The sequence below is a fragment of the Cyprinus carpio genome, chromosome A21 (assembly GCF_018340385.1).
Source record: "Cyprinus carpio isolate SPL01 chromosome A21, ASM1834038v1, whole genome shotgun sequence".
Classification (NCBI taxonomy): domain Eukaryota; kingdom Metazoa; phylum Chordata; class Actinopteri; order Cypriniformes; family Cyprinidae; genus Cyprinus; species Cyprinus carpio.
Window position 1 is genome coordinate 9,697,763 of NC_056592.1, and position 16,233 is coordinate 9,713,995.

At 36.5% G+C, this 16,233-nt stretch overlaps 2 protein-coding genes across 4 annotated transcripts; both read left to right on the forward strand.

The window, feature by feature from the left end:
- Positions 1-2,371: 2,371 nt before the first annotated feature.
- smpd4 (sphingomyelin phosphodiesterase 4) lies at positions 2,372-12,050 on the forward strand. Of its 2 annotated transcripts, XM_042778898.1 has the most exons (20): positions 2,372-2,492; positions 2,859-2,933; positions 3,017-3,103; positions 3,615-3,751; positions 4,571-4,646; positions 4,752-4,848; positions 4,979-5,031; positions 5,169-5,320; positions 5,402-5,534; positions 5,626-5,697; positions 8,014-8,103; positions 8,945-9,093; positions 9,284-9,374; positions 9,515-9,615; positions 9,979-10,142; positions 10,216-10,421; positions 10,542-10,772; positions 11,095-11,226; positions 11,316-11,444; positions 11,575-12,050. In XM_042778898.1, the coding sequence occupies exons 2-20, from the start codon at positions 2,895-2,897 to the stop codon at positions 11,896-11,898; spliced, it is 2,463 nt and encodes an 820-aa protein (XP_042634832.1). In that variant the 5' UTR covers positions 2,372-2,492; positions 2,859-2,894; the 3' UTR covers positions 11,899-12,050. The 2 variants fall into 2 exon arrangements, with proteins under 2 accessions (XP_042634832.1, XP_042634833.1); XM_042778899.1 differs by lacking the exon at positions 8,014-8,103.
- Positions 12,051-12,094: 44 nt separating this feature from the next.
- LOC109054398 (coiled-coil domain-containing protein 74B-like) lies at positions 12,095-16,218 on the forward strand. Of its 2 annotated transcripts, none has more exons than XM_042778900.1 (7): positions 12,095-12,681; positions 13,908-13,955; positions 14,052-14,169; positions 14,313-14,523; positions 14,592-14,692; positions 15,905-15,961; positions 16,080-16,218. In XM_042778900.1, the coding sequence occupies exons 1-7, from the start codon at positions 12,477-12,479 to the stop codon at positions 16,210-16,212; spliced, it is 873 nt and encodes a 290-aa protein (XP_042634834.1). In that variant the 5' UTR covers positions 12,095-12,476; the 3' UTR covers positions 16,213-16,218. The 2 variants fall into 2 exon arrangements, with proteins under 2 accessions (XP_042634834.1, XP_042634835.1); XM_042778901.1 differs by having other exon boundaries at positions 14,316-14,523.
- The last annotated feature ends 15 nt before the right edge of the window (positions 16,219-16,233 follow it).

Sequence of the window (16,233 nt, forward strand, 5' to 3'; positions counted from 1 at the left end):
CTCAAGACTCAGACAATAATAGCGAGTGAGATACTACTCACATTTTCTCCACATTAGTGACATTGTTTCAATATAGACCTCATTATTTAACTGTAGTTCAAATGCAAGATTAGCCTTATATAAAAGCAATTACTAACTACTTTCACTTGGCACAGACATGGCTGCTTTCTGAATTAGAGATGAGAAGTTCATGGCTCTTTGTTATTTCTGAGTGTTGCTGGTGCAAGATTAACATTAATTTCAAAAACTGAGCAAATCTGAGAGCTCATATAAAGCAATTTTTAAAGATAAAAACAAACAAACAAACAAATGATTATTATTTCCTAATATTAGTGTTACTTATCCAGATTGTCACTATAGTGTCTGCTAAGTGGCAAAATTCTTACCCAAACTGAATAAATACATATGATAGACTAGGAGGCGCCGAAATATCTACACAACCCTTAAAGCTGTTGTTCATAAAACATTCTTATTACATTAGGATGCTGCTTTGTCTTTGCTATCGGTTCGATTCTGCCTCAGGTTCTTTTTGTCCATCCAGTTTGACAAATGTTTTCCAATAGACTTGCCTTTATTACTCTTTGAATTTTGTATCATCATATAGATTATATATTAATTTGCATCCAAATTTGGGGGTTTCATGACTAATATAGTCTGATGTTCCTCTGAATCCTCCCACAGTTAGGCCTGTGGTTCATCCGGCACATTTTACTCAGATAAACCTAATAAAAGATTTAAGATTTTACAAATTCGTAGTTTATGGGAGATGCATAATTCACATCAAACTTTGGGAGTAGAAGAACAGTATTTTCAAGAGGTATCTTCACTAGAATATTAACAACACAGGGTCAAAGCTGACATGTGTAATAACTAGGGGTTAAACTGAGCTGGAACATTCTGCCACCTTTAGTTCAAAAGTTAAGAGTATTTATTTTTTATGTAGGCCTATACATATTTTAAATATTCATCAGTAACTACTAGATTGAGGTGTGAGTGCAACAGAAAGCAGGAATTTAATGTAAAGTAAGTAGTAATTTATCAGTCATTTGACATATTTTGTCATAACTTTGATCTTAATAAAAGATTACATAATTACCAGTATAGTTCGCACTAAAATTTGGTCATACTGAAATTATTAATCTCTGACAACAACAGCTATGTGCAACTAGAATTTCCAGACAATTTGACACAACAAATGGCACAAATAACATTTTATAAAAATAACTTGTGTTTTCCTGTCCTATAATTAATCTTAATTGGAAGTGATATATCTGTAGAACAGTAAGTTTTTTTATATTTATATTTATACTAAGAGGTTATATTATTTTATTTGATATATTTATTTAAATCAAGAATTTTTTTAATTTTTTTTTAAATTCTGACGAAATGGCGATCAGAGACGACTTAGACAGCGGTCTGCTCCACCCCTTTATGGTGGGTTGAAGCACCTTTGGTTCATGCAGCTCCACGAATGTAAACAAATATCAGAGTAAAAAGGAGTCACCGACGCAACAGGAGAGACCGTAACGGTAACATGTAAGCTTGTTTTCAAATAAGCCTGAAGGACTTGATTAGTTGGATCAGGTGTGTATAATTAGTGTTGAATATAAAATCTGAAGGCCCCGGCCCTCCAGGAACTGAGTTTGACACCTCTGGTCTAGTGATTATATTTCGCATTTTCGATCGCTGTAGCGCCCCCTATTGACCGATTGGTGTTACTCTTTGCCAGTGTCTCCCCAAATTGAGACCCATCATCTGGCCAAGTTTCAAGTCTCTAGTACTTACGGTTTGGTCTGCATAATAATAATAATAATAATAATAATCCTTACAATTACAATAGGGTTTCAGTAGGGTTTACAATAGGGTTTTCTTGAACCCCTAAAAAATCGGAAGAATGATATCTTGAAGAGAGAAAAAGAGTTTTACAAAAAACATAACTTAAACAAACTACTACATTAACATGCCAAACACAAACATACATTCACAGGGGAAAGCACCTAAATATTTCTTCATAATATTTAAGATTATGGGGTAAGGGTTTCATAATATATATCTAAGGGATTGTTCTTTTTAAAGCAAATTAATTTTAGAAGTGAGTCTAATTCAGTTTTAAGAAAGAGAGAAAATGGGCTAAGAATTACTTATGAATGAAAAAAAAAGCATATAGAACAAAAAATTGTTGCAATAGGAGTTTACTTTTAATATCATTATAATGAAAATAAGGTTTTTAAAGCTAAAAGAGTGTGTAACACTGGTGGCATCAAATATAAAAGAGCCAATCTTGGAATAAAAAATTGTTTGTCTATAGGACATCTCTTAATAACTACATTAGGAAGTTTATTTGTGTTCGTGACGTCACCCTCGCCCTCAGCCTATAGACGGCGCTGTTACGCAGTGCTAGGCGGACATGACATCATAACCAACGCATTTGACTTTTGTTGGATCTAAGCGCGGTCTATTGGATTTTATTAGAAATATTGTTTTTCTTGCAGGTGAGGTAATATACCCAAGAACTTATCTGGCGTGTTTAATATGTTTTTAAGTGAACATGAAACCGACTAAGCGTTCGTTCTTTTACAGAGCAAAAAAAAAAAAACAGGCTACAGTGTGCAGGCTACAAAGTTAGCTGATAGTGGAGCTAGCTGGCTAACCTCTAAGCGGCAGTATTGCAGAAAAATATATTTAGGCAAATTAAAAATGTTTAAGGTAGACTGATAGTGGTTAGTTTATCAAGCCTAACATAGGCTAATTTTTCATTGCTAACGTTGACTGGTACTGGAGTGCTAGAAGTACCTCACTAGTGACGCTGCTGAATGGTTTGAAATGTGAGTGGATAATATTACTGACTTTAATTCCAGGTTTGGCGTTGATCTGTGGTCGTTGATTGAGTTTTCATGGCTGCACCTGCCCTGCAACAGCCCAGTTATCTTCTGGTTAGTACTAGATTCACCTGTTTATATATTATGTCTACTTATGTTTATTTCTCTTTCTAACCGTTGTGTCTTTATGTCTGCAGGCCAATTTAAAGGCAGACTGGACCATTAAACCTTTTCATCAAAAATGTCACGAGTTGAGCAAAATTATAGATGAATACCCTGCAAAGGTACGGTTCTCTGATTGAATATAGAAATACTTTTCTTTATTAGTACATTTATGATTACAGTGCTTTATGAGCCTAACATGTAGGATCCATTGCGGCTTTATAAACGTCCTTATTTTTGCACCCAACACAGGCAGCTTTTTATTAGATTCATCTGAGAAATCTGTTGAGGCAACTCTGCCATTGCCCATGTTTTAAGAGATTAAATGCATTGTCATCTGCTTGGCACACGGCACTGAACCAGCTGATGTCCTGCTGGCGCCACTTTCCCTTCACCCTGACTCAAGTCTATGCTGTCTGAATGAATGATGTTTATTTAGTGCTGAAGATTAATTTGAGCGTTTGTGCGGGTGCCACATGCCTGTTCTTTTGCTTCATTTGTTGGCACTTATGTCATAATTCACTTGTGAGGCCTATGTTTACTTGGATTGATTAGTGGATGGCATGAATGTACCCCTAATCTTTGTATCAAAAAAGTTCATGAAAAGTCTGGTTTGTGTTTATATGATATTAGGAGCTGCATGCAATGTTTCCCTGGTTGGTGGAGAGTGTGTTTGGGAGCCTGGATGGAATCCTTGGTGGCTGGAACCTGCGGTATCTGCAGGCTCGCATGGCAGAGTACAACATCGCCATGGACTTCCTGGACCCAAGGTTCTTTTTAATTTGTATTATTTTGTGTTATTTTGTATTTGTATGTGTGACTAGTGTTACTGCTGTTTTTCAGAGTACAAGTCTGATATATACTACAGTTCAAAATTATATTTTCTTTTTTAAATGCATGCTTTCATTAATGAAAAAAGTGAAAGTGACATACAGCCAAGTATGGTGACCCATACTCAGAATTCGTGCTCTGCATTTAACCCATCCAAAGTGCACACACAGAGCAGTGAACACACACACAGCAGTGAACACACACCCGGAGCAGTGGACAGCCATTTATGCTGCGGCACCCGGGGAGCAGTTGGGGGTTCGGTGCCTTGCTCAAGGGCACCTCAGTCGTGGTATTGCCGGCCCGAGACTCGAACCCACAACCTTAGGGTTAGGAGTCAAACTCTAACTACTAGGCCACGACTTCCTGGCTAATGATGCGGCTAATGATGCGACTAATGATGCGTTAAATTGGCTAAAAGTGACAATTAAGACATTTGTAATGTTACAAAAGATGTCTCTTTCAAATAAATGCTGTTCTTTAAAACTTTCTGTTTATCTAAGAATCCTAAAAACATGCAACACTGAAGACTGGAGTAATGGCTGCTGACAATTCAGCTTTGTAATCACAGGAATAAATGACATTAAAATAGAAATGTTTTAAGAATATCATAATAGAGATAAATAATAGAGATAATAGAGAATAAAATGGTTGCAGCCTTGGTGAGCATAAGAAATCTTCCCGACCCAAACTTTTGAAAGGTAGTGTAGAAATTGCACTGTTGCTCTGTTGTAATCAAATTGTAAATATTTATTCAACAGTGGTCCTATGATGAAATTGGTGTACAAACTACAAGCTGAGGAATACAAGTATGAGTTTCCAGTCAGTTATCTGCCAGTAAGTGTATTCATTTAGGTTTTTGGTGCATCGTCCCCGATTAATTTCAAAGTGGAAATGGCATTATTAACCGTGTCTACATTAATTTGTATTTTGTTTGCACAGGGTCCTATAAAGTCATCCATTCAGGCTGGGGTTCTGCCAGACTGCCCTCTGTTTCACAATAAAATCCAGTTCCCCATGTCAGGCCTTCTATTACTCAGTATGTCTAGGCTCTTTACACCAACTTTTATGTTATGCTATAAATTGTATTATATAACTTATTATAACTGTTACAAGGCTATTTCATCACTGTCTTTCTCTCATATAGATATGTTTTTAATCTTTTGCAGATCCTTTTGAATATTATATGTTCAACTTTGCCTCCAGTCTCATTGCGCCAAAGGTAGGAGCTCTTCTGCTGTCACTTTGCTTGATTTGATTTTGACTTGATTTTGACACCCTGATGGTTATTTAACAGGGTTACAGGATTTTATTGGCTCATTATAAGTTCATTTAAATGTTGTTTAATAACCTTTTCAGAACTACCCTCCAGGGCAGCATGGGAGTTGCTCAGATAGCGCATACTTTGTGCTTGTCAACACCTATCTCAAGTACTTTCTCCCTACAGAGGGCAATGTGCCTCCATCACCTTTCTCAGACACCAGGGGAACCGTGGCTTCTCCTGCTCCAAGGTATCATGGTGTCATTTAAAAGCGCCTTTTCTCAGCAAATAAGTTCCAGTTTTATATGCTTTTATGTTCTTCCTGTCTCAGGTCTCCCAGTGTGCCTTATGTTGGATATGGTGGTCACAGCACCAGTTTGTTGAAGCGTCATATTACACATCAGCCCTCAGTCAACGCTGACCCTGCCGCTCAAGAGATCTGGAGGTCAGAGACGCTTCTGCAGGTCGGAACAGATGTTAATTATTCTTCATTGTAATTTGTGATGTTTACTTCATTTTTTGGCATTACCTTCATGGTTGTGTGTGTTTCTAAAGGTGTTTGTGGAGATGTGGCTCCATCACTATTCTCTGGAGATGTACCAGAAGCTGCAGTCTCCTCAGGTGAAGGTAAGAATGTGATAAGGGCCCTCAGACCTACACACTCCCTTCCTCGTCTGTGCACGGCTGGCTGGCTCCAACCCTTCACCCCCGCACTGCATAGGCACTGCTGCACGACACCCACCCTGACTTATGCACTTCCTCTCCCTCTGTGAATGAAACACACATACCCTTTGTCATTCGTATCTAGAGTGTCAATATTCACATTTTTGCGTTAAGCTTTTTTTATGATGGGAATTGAAAATATTGGAATTTAATTGTTGGACTATGCTAATATAGCTGGCCTCAATGTAAAGCTGGGACTGAATCTGAACTAGTCCTCCACATTTCCACAAATGTGTTACTGCTAGTGCTGTTACACTGCTAATGTTCTGTATGTGACTTAAAATTAATAGGATTTTTTTTTTTTCATTTTAAGCTATTAATTCAACATGAAATAACTATTTATAACTATTTTTGTCATTAAATTATTGTTCATATAAAATATTTTGATAAAAAATAATCATTTCATTCTTTGAAAAATTGTTTTGTTGCAAAATTTACAAACAAACTTAATTTTCTTGTGCATTACATGAATATAACATATACTACATCATATACTACAAACAGATTGGTTAAAGTATATTATCCAATATATACACTTCTGCTTCCCTTCTAAAGGAAGATTTTCTTAAATTTTTATATTACCATATCGTGAATATAATTTTGGTAGTTTTCTAACTAATCCAGTTATCAGCTTCATTTCAGATTGTCCAAGCTCTTGATTTTAAATGTGACTGAACACTAATGTCTTTTGTAGCTGGTTGTGGGTACTTAATCCTCTCAATGCAGCAGTAATGCATTTTAACTGTATTGCTGGTGTATTTCATGTGATTTTAGTCATCTTGAAGTTTACTGAGGCCCCCTAGTGGTTTCAGACTCCTGCAGTTGAGAACTATTTGTGTAGGACATGAATTTCCCATGAAATTTTATTCCCTCTGTGCTCAAGGACTTACAGTTAAAATCAACCCAACGTCATTTAAGTTGCTATACATAGAAATGGATAAAAGAGAAATACAGCCTTTTAATTCTTATTTACTTTGTTCTCTGTTGTTTGATGATTTGGGAAGAATAAGCATAGTACACACTGGGCATGTGATTGAAGTGATTGAGTTATTGCTTAATGTTTGAGTCTGCATGATGCAGCCCGCTGGCTCCTTCCGTCTTTGTTCTTTGGCTGTGGGGTGTATGTAAGATTTTGGTGTGTCTGGCTTCTGATTCTATTTCCCTGTCCGTGTGTTATTTACAGTCAGTATATCAGTGCAAGTCTCCCTCCAATCAGCCCAGAGCATATTAAGTCTGGCATCATTTATTTAACATCTTTGTGGTGGAGATTATGAACTGGAAGTCACCAGTTTACCAAGAATTATAGAAATAGTTCAACCAAAAAATAAAAATTCAATCATTTAATCACCCTCATGTTATTCTGAAGCTTTATGCTGTTATTTTATTTTAACACCAAAAGAAAAGAAAAAAAATTTTCATTAAATATAGCAGTTTTCTCACACATACACAGTAGACCATTTTGGGGCGGGGGGGGCGGTAAACTGTTAAATTCAAGGGATGGAAAATAAAGCCATTTGCATGGACTGAATTTATTTAGCAAAAATCTGTAATTTGTCTGAGAGAAAAAGAAAAAAGAGTAAATTGGTGACTAGTATCAGTGTTTCATGGTGAAAACTTTAAAGATGCAGTGTCTCCTTTTCTGCTTTCATAAGCTCTATTTGGTTTTATTTTAAATCATAAAGATTAAATAAAATTGCGAAGCAGAAGGTAATCTAGTTTATCAGAAATACACTTTACTTGAAAATCAAGGGCCAGATTACAAATTACGTTCCTTGGTTGCCTTGACTACATTTTTCAGGCTTCCTGAGGCAATCAGTTCTACAGTTTTCTGTAGTTTGTACTCTAGTTAGCAAATTTGTTTTGCTAACCCTTTTAAGAATATATCTGGTGATATTTCAGTTAGGAAATCAAACCACATCACTCAACATTACACTAGAGTTTGCAATTGTTGCGAAAAGGACAACTGCATCATCTTCATGTTCATTGCATTTCTCTTTTGTGGTCAATATCGATTTGTCTCTTTCTTTGCTTTTGTACACCCCCATTTCTGTCCTGATGTCCAACTATTTTTCGTGGATTGCACTCTGTCCTTTTTTCCTTTCTATTCTCATGTTCACTGCCCTGCTCCTCTCCCCTTTTCTTCCTTTCCCCACTGTGTTCCTCTCTTCCCTCTACCCCACCCCACCCCTCCCCTCCACCCGTTTGTGATGGGTCCTTCAGCTGGCGTTGTTGCAGTACCGCCTCAGTATGTCCAGCATGCTGTGCCAACCCCCCGCCCCACCAGGCTCTGGGACCCTCCACACATACCAAGTACTTTTACTTTTTCATTCAGTTCCACGGGCTTCCTGGAGGTAACCTAAGACTAGATAGGAGTTAGACTAGGGGTTGATTTTAACATTAATGGTTAAGGCCAGTCTTAGGTTGGGAGATTTGGTCTGATTATAATGTGTGATTGAATTAATGCGACTAATAATTAGTCTTGTGATTTACTAAATTATTAGGATATATAGTGATGTTGAGAGCTTGTAAATGTGTGATGTCCTTTTTGTTTTTTTAAGCATGTCTATTTTTAAGTATCTTTATCTTTTTGGGTTGATTGTTCTTGTGCCTTGAACTAAGCAAACACTACTACACTACACTGCACAGAATATCCAGACCAAATTGCTCAGACATCTGTTGTTTTTTGTTTCAAAAATACCTTGTTTCAACTATATATGTGAAACCCCAAGAAAGATAGTTTTGATAACGTATTACACTGTGGATGCCATGTAAAGTGTTGTTATCAGTCAGTATATGCTGCCTGTTTACACCTGGTATTAAAATCCATCTCAGATGATCCCATCAAAAGTGGATTGATGAGACAGATGACATTTACACCTCGTAGTAACCGAGGTCATGAATGCATTTAGTGTGGCCACTTCTGTTTTTCTTTTTCTTTTGTGAGATTTTATTTGAACAAGTTGTTTGTAAATGTTTAAGAACATTGAGAATTACCAGTACTACTCTATAGAAATTAATGGATTTAATCAAGCTCCTTAAATGAACCTTTCTGTTTGTTACTGCATGTAAATGTCAAACAAACCGGTTTATACCAGGTAGAAATGGGGTCTCAGATGGTAAAAATCTGACTTGTGTTTGGATGATGTCTTAGGAGCCCTTCATGCCTTCGGAGGAGCACGTCCTTGTTGTGCGTCTTCTGGTCAAGCACCTGCACGCCTTTTCCAGCAGCCAGAAGCAGGAGGCGATCTTCTCCTCACCCTCTCCCCACTCCCACAGCAGTCCTCTGGAAGAGCTCAAGCGGTGGGTTTTACAGCCTGCAAGCCTCTGTCAACTCATCCAGATAATCAGGCTTTAGAACTAAAACATCTGTAAATCTAATCTGGCATATCATAAAGAAGAGCTATTCGCCCGATCAGGCGCCAGGGACTTGATTGAGCTGTCTTCTGTTTTACTGCTCTGTCAATAAGCCTCCACTCTCTGTCTTCCTTAGTGTGGTGGTACAGAGGTTTGTTCAGCAAAAGCTGTATGTCTTCCTACAACACTGCTTTGGTCACTGGCCTTTGGACGCCTCATTCAGAGCGGTAAATGTCCTTGAGTGCACACTGATGTTTGGAGCCTACTTTTTATACATTTTCAGTAAACATTATGCACTGTTCAAAACATAGTGAGGGATATGATGCTTAGTGGATGTTTTTAAAATTAATGTGTTTTTGTCGTTTAGGTACTAGAGACATGGCTTAGTTACATCCAGCCCTGGAGATACACTGGAGAAAAAAACAACACCCAAGCAGACGGACAGAACAGAACTGTTCCTGATAAATGGTAGTTTATATATTGGGTGCATGTTAAAAGATTACATACACTACTGTTCAAAAGTTTGGGGTTGGTGAGATCTATTTACATATAGAAATTAATACTTTTATTCATCAAGGATACATTAAATTGATCAAAAGTGACAGTACAAACATTTAGAATTTGACAAAATGTTTCAGTTTCAAATAAATGCTGTTAAAATAAAAAATATATATATTTTTAACTGTGCTGTATTGATCAAATAAATTCAGCCTTGGTTAACATAAAAATAAAAAACCTATTTCCAAACATTTTAATGGTAGTGTTGAGCTTGTTTGGGCAGTTTGTGATGTTGAGATCAGTGCTTACCAGCTGGGTCTTTGTCATTTACAGGGCTTCATTCGTGCAGGAGAATCTGCTTATGTACACAAAGCTTTTCCAGGGCTTCTTGAATCGAGCCATGCGCACAGACTTGGTCAATGCCAAAAACGCCCTGATGGTCTTTAGGGTCGCCAAAGTCTTTGTTCAACCAAACCTGTCAGAGATGATCCAGAAGGGTATGTGAGAAAGAATTTGCTGTATGATTTATTACTTTACTATGAGCAAATAATTGAGAATTTGTATCTCCAGCTGAGCAGTTGTTCTTGGAGCCAGAGCATGCCATCCTGCAGCGACAGAACCGTGTCTTCCTGACACCTTCACATGGTGGCAGCTTCCTTTCTTCCCGCCAGCCAATCGGGACAGACAGCGTCTTCAAAGTCAAAAGTCATGTTTACAGCCTGGAAGGGCAGGACTGCCAGTACAACCTGATGTTTGGTCCTGATCTACGGAAGAATGTAAGCTGACAGTAAATGCTAATATAAATGTTGGATGCATGTGATGAGCAGTCGTGTGATCATGAATGGTGATATAATACGGAGGATATTATAGACCATGGTTGCTTCTGTCAATTCCAGGTGCTAAAGCTCATCCAGATTATCGGCCAAGCCCGACAGACGGCTAAACAGATATCAGATCATTCCACGGAAATGGCTGCAAACAACTCTTTTCTCTCATGGTTTAGCATTGGCTCCTCGGATCAGAACCACACCTTTAACGGAGGAGAGATGGATGATATGGGAGAGGGTGTGAAGAAAACTCATGAGTTCTTGGACAAAGCACTGGATTACCTCTGTCAGATATTCCGGGTCAGTCTATAACTGCTGTTATTTAAAATGTGTGTCATAAGCTACTGTTCAAAAGTTTGGGGTCGGTTGAAATTTTTGAAAATGTTTTTGAAAGTCTCTTATGTTCACCAAAGCTACAATTATTTGATCAATATACAATACAAATAGTAATACAATAAAAATAGTCTTTACAGTCACTTTTGATCAATTTAATGCATCTTTGCTGAATTAATTTTCTTTCAAAACAATAAATCTTTCAGATCTCAGTATTTGAATGGTAATGTGTATTTTTATATACATAGTTCACTCCTTCAACTTTAATTTAGTTTCATATGTTGTACAGTTGAATGCAGGGCAGCTGTCTCAGCTGATAGTCAATGTGGCAGCTGTAGATGATGAAGGGGCATCTAAACAACTGCCAGACTGCATCCCGAGTGAAAACGGGCTTTTATTAACAGACCTGGGCAGGTTGCAGGTGAGTTTTAGTGTGGCGATCTTCTTCAACATATATTAATTTTGTCAGTCATATCAATTTTACTACAAATTTGATTTAATATTTTACAGATCATCAATGGTCTTCGCAGATTTGAAATCGAATATCAAGGAGATCCAGAGCTTCAGCCTATCAGGAGCTACGAAAGTGCTTTTTTGGTTCGACTGATGTTCCAGATCTCATCCTTTATTAATGCAAGAGTAAGAATATTGCTTAGCCTAGAGTTTCATCCAAAGTTAATCTTCATTATGGTTATTAATATATGTGTTGATGCAGCAATGGTGCACATGCATTTCACTTCAATGTGACCGTATTGGTTGTGTCCTATAGTTTGGAGACCACATGGAGACGCTGTGTGCTCGACAGGACCTCCTGGGCAGTATAGGACGACACTACCTGAGAAGTTCCTCAAAAGTGGCAGAGCATCGGCGGAAGAGTCCAGTGACACGGCAGATGAGGGAACGTCCTCAGCGAGCCCGTCTCAGCCTGCGGGTGTTGGCCAGCTATCGCACCCTCCTCATCCTCCTCCTGCTCTACATGCTGTTAGCACTACTGTCATTCGGTGTTCTCTCCAGCACTGGACTCATTCTCCTCGTCAGCTTTCTATATGAGCTCCTGTTGAACTTTGTTCATGAAAAACTAAAGACTCCGTAAATGAAGATTTATGATGCCTTTTTTATATATATGTATTTTTTTAATGTCAATACTAAACTTCTAGCAACTTGTTCTCCAAGGTGCATGAAGGTTTTTATATACAGTATTTGCACTGCAAGTGTATCGCTACATTTAATGACAAAAATTTAACGGTTAATCCAACTTATCAATAAGAGGTGAATTATCCATCTTTTTTTAAATCTATGAGTGGTGGTTAAGCCAGCTTTTCAGTCATTAAGTTCATTTATAATGGTATATTTTTTGCCAATGTAACTGTCAGAAAAGTCCAAAGTTTGCACTTAACTCATTAAAAGGACATAATGAATGTCTAATTTGTGTACTTGATTTAGTTAGCTATAGAAGCACGGATGTGTATCAGATCTCCAGGTAATTTTACACTGAATGAATTACTGAATTGACTTAAATCTGTTATATCCCAGCAGTATTAGAGGAAGTAGTGCTGTTATCATAGCAGCCACTACAATATTAAAGTTCCAGTGGGAGAGAAGGAGTGGACAACATTGTAAACAAATCCGCGCTCTCCCTAAATACGCGTGACAACGTGTTAAGGCAGGTTTATGATTTTGGCTAAAACACGAGTTATGGTAGTGATACGTCATCCGCGCGAGTTGAAGCATGTGACGTCAGTGCGGGAAACGAGAGAAGCGGAATGGACGCGCGTCGCTTTACTGCAGATGAATATTAACTTCTTACAAAAGCAGCACGGAGAAACTCTGGAGAAATTACACGGTGAAATAGATAGTTTAAAACGGGAAAATAAAGGTACATTTGTTACATTTCCTTCTACATGTTACAGAAATAATGTTTTGGCCTTGAACTACACTAATGGGATAATTAGTTTGTTTATATATAGACTAGTGTGCAACTATTGTATATTTTCTTGTGTTTTATAGAAATAATTTTCCCGTACACTTATAACAAGCTTTATCATTCTTTTTGCATTTTACTGAAAATGTGATAAGATTAATAATGTTGCCGGTTTTGCTGTTATCTCTCTGCTTGCTTAAATGTATCAGTTAGGGCTCATTCTGTTATCATTTACTCGCACTCGTGTTGTTAAAACCTGTAGGCGGAATGACTTTCACTGTAAGGGAAGTTGCAGTGAAAGTGAATGGAGATTGAGGCTGCCTGTAATCATCCTTTTTTTCTGCGAAAGAAAGTCGTGCAGGTTTGGAGCAACACGAGGGTGAGTAAATGATGACAGAATGCATGCTGCCAGGTGTATCAGAGCTGATACTGTAGTGCAGGTTGCCTGGTGACGTCGAGTTGCTGAATGAGGAAAATGGAAGAATGGCGTTTGAAACCTCTGTGGGGGGCAAAGTATTAGATTACACAGACAAACCTTTTTGGTGTTTTGTTTCTGTCAAATGTTTAATCAGTTGTGATATTTTACTGTTTTCTGTTGAACAAAATAGTCTGATATTTTGTTTGACATTTTCAATTTTATTATATATATATATATATATATATATATATGATTTTAATGTAACGTGATATGGAAGCGATATATATATATATATATTTTTCCTCAATACTATAATATATATAAATGTGATATAATATAATAACTGTATTGTTTTACTGTTGATATTTTCCTGAAAAGCCATTAAATATGCCATAAGGTATTTTTTTTATATTGATATGCTTCTGAAAATGCCATAATTTTAAAATATAAATCAAATCAGCATCTTTAAACGTTTTCCCATTTTAACAACTTGGCCCATATAATGGGGCACATTGTCACAAAAAGTGACTGTGTCCTGTGCATAAGTTGAAATAGTTACTTAGGTTTCTGGCTGTCAATTCTTTGAGAAATGAGGCTAGTGACTTTCAAAATAAATCTGTTGTGAGAAATATTCGACAAAAGAAAAAAATGTGACGTCTAGTCCTGGTCTTCTAATGTGACACATACATACATGCAATTTTATATATCATCAATTAAACATCATTCTCAATTATGTATCTTTTATGTAATTATGTGGTTACAGAGTTGCAGTATAAGCTGATAATGGACCTTCCAAAGTCGAGCAGTAAAGGTTGAGTGACACTTCTGATCTCTCACATCTTCTCAAACAAAACCACTGGACAGATATATTGGGACATGTTTAACTTGCACCAAAATTCCACAACAGGATCCAGCCGTAGAATCTGTAAGCACCATACAGAGAGCAACAAGTTCCAGAGAGACAGAAGGAACTATTTGGAACAGACTTTAGAGGAAATCTGCTCACCACAAGCCACAGAGATTAGGTGCTTGCAAAACTGCATACAAGATGTTATTATTAATTAATATTATTTTAATTTGTAATTGTTTTATATAATTATTATTCAATAATATTATTATTATAAAGAAGAAAGGGGATACATAGATTAGTAACATTCTTCTCCTACAGCAGTCATTTACAATGTAGAGAAACCAGATCAAATTCCTTCACAGCCGACAGAACAGAAGGTCCTTCAGAAGCCAAAGCAGGTTTCATCACTTCTCTACAGCCTCTCATGATTCAGTGTAGTCCATCTCGGGCTCCTCGACCTCCCACCCTACAGGAATGTGAAGTCATCATACGCCAGCTATACAACGCTAACAGCCTGCAGTCCCAGGAGGTGAGATCATATATTTCTTAATGTCTCTCAGTGTATTATATAATCCATTTTAATTTGTCTCCTCTCAGCTCCTACGCGTGAAAGCTGTTCTCAAAGACATTGTATTCAACAAGAAAATAACTGCAGAAAATTACATTTTGACAAAGGCTTATCTTGCCGATGGTAAAAGGTAATTTCTTCATTGTTAGAAAGCCTGACAAGACAATGTCACCATTTCACCATTTCCTTTGATTTTATATATATATTACCATTCAAAAGTTTGGGATCAGAATGATTTTTAATGTTTTTTAAAGGATTTTCTTATGCTCATCAATGAGCATTTATCTGATCAAAAATACAGGAAAAAATATAATATTGTGAAATATCATTACGATGTAAAATAACATTTTTTATTTTAATACACATTAAAATTGAATTTATTCCTGTGATGCAAAGCTGAATTTTCAGCAACATTACTCCAGTCTTCAGTGTCACATCATCCTTTAGAAATCATTCTAATATGCTGATTTATTATCAGTGCTGGAAACTGTTCTGCAGCTTAATATTTTTTGGAACCTGCAATACTTTTCATTTTTTATTCATTCTTTGATGAATAAAAAGTTAAAAAGAAGAACATTTATTTAAAATAGAGGTCTTTTCTAACAATATACACTACCGTTCAAAAGTTTGGGGTCAGTACATTTTTATTTTATTTGATGTGTTAAATTGATAAGAAGAGATAGCAAAGATTTATATTGTTAGAAAAGATTTATATTTTAAAATAAAATCCATCAAATAAAACTTAAAAAATATCAAAGAATCCAAAAAAAAGTATTGCAGTTTCCAAAAAAATATTTGGCAGCACAACTGTTGCCAACATTGATAATTCTACTAATAAATCAGCATATCAGAATGATTTCTTAAGGATCATGTGACACTTTATACTTGAGTAATGGCTCATTTAAATTCAGCTTTGCATCACAGAAATAAATTATATTGTAAAGGATATTAAAATAGAAACCATTATTTTATATTGTAATAACATTTTGTAATATTACAGATTTTTGATCAAATAAATGCAGCCTTCACAAGCTTTAGAAACTCCTTTAAAAAACATTAAAAATCGTTCTGATCCCAAACTTTTGAATGGTAGTGTATATATACATACATACACACACACACACCACTAGTCACATTATTTTCTATTGATGATTTTACATATTATTGTAAACATTATTAAATATAATTTTTATATATAATTACTTTAAATTACAAACAAAAAAAACACAACAATATACATACTTAATGTATATCGAGAATGACTTAACAAAAACTGGAGCAAATTTTCTGAGATATATCCAGATGGCTTTTGACCCTTTACCTTAATTTTATTTTTTGGCAGAGCTGACACATCAGACACATTTCCTCAGCTTTCCCTCCAAACACTGCCTAAAGGACTGTAAGTCATTGCTTGTAAATATCTGTATATGATATATTTATATTCTGTTTCCAAGCTGCCTGACATAAACAGTTCAGCTTTGGAGATATCAACGTTTGCTCTGTTACTATTTGAACAGACCTGTGTCTCAGGCTAGTAAAGCAGAGAAAGTGATCCTCCCTGCCCTCAAACAGACCCTCAATAACATAGCAGATAGAAACAGGAGGACTCAGGCTGTGCAGAGAAATCGTCTACAGAGGACAATGCGCTGAAGGACCGGTCATGTGGTTACA

Coding starts and splice junctions, on each gene's coding strand:
- smpd4 (XM_042778898.1), top strand. CDS start 2,895: ATGGCTGCACCTGCCCTGCAACAGCCCAGTTATCTTCTG. Junction 2,934..3,016: donor AACAGCCCAGTTATCTTCTG/GTTAGTACTAGA, acceptor TTATGTCTGCAG/GCCAATTTAAAGGCAGACTG. Junction 4,647..4,751: donor TTCCAGTCAGTTATCTGCCA/GTAAGTGTATTC, acceptor TTGTTTGCACAG/GGTCCTATAAAGTCATCCAT.
- LOC109054398 (XM_042778900.1), top strand. CDS start 12,477: ATGATTTTGGCTAAAACACGAGTTATGGTAGTGATACGTCATCCGCGC. Junction 12,682..13,907: donor TTTAAAACGGGAAAATAAAG/GTACATTTGTTA, acceptor ATGTGGTTACAG/AGTTGCAGTATAAGCTGATA. Junction 14,524..14,591: donor ACAGCCTGCAGTCCCAGGAG/GTGAGATCATAT, acceptor GTCTCCTCTCAG/CTCCTACGCGTGAAAGCTGT.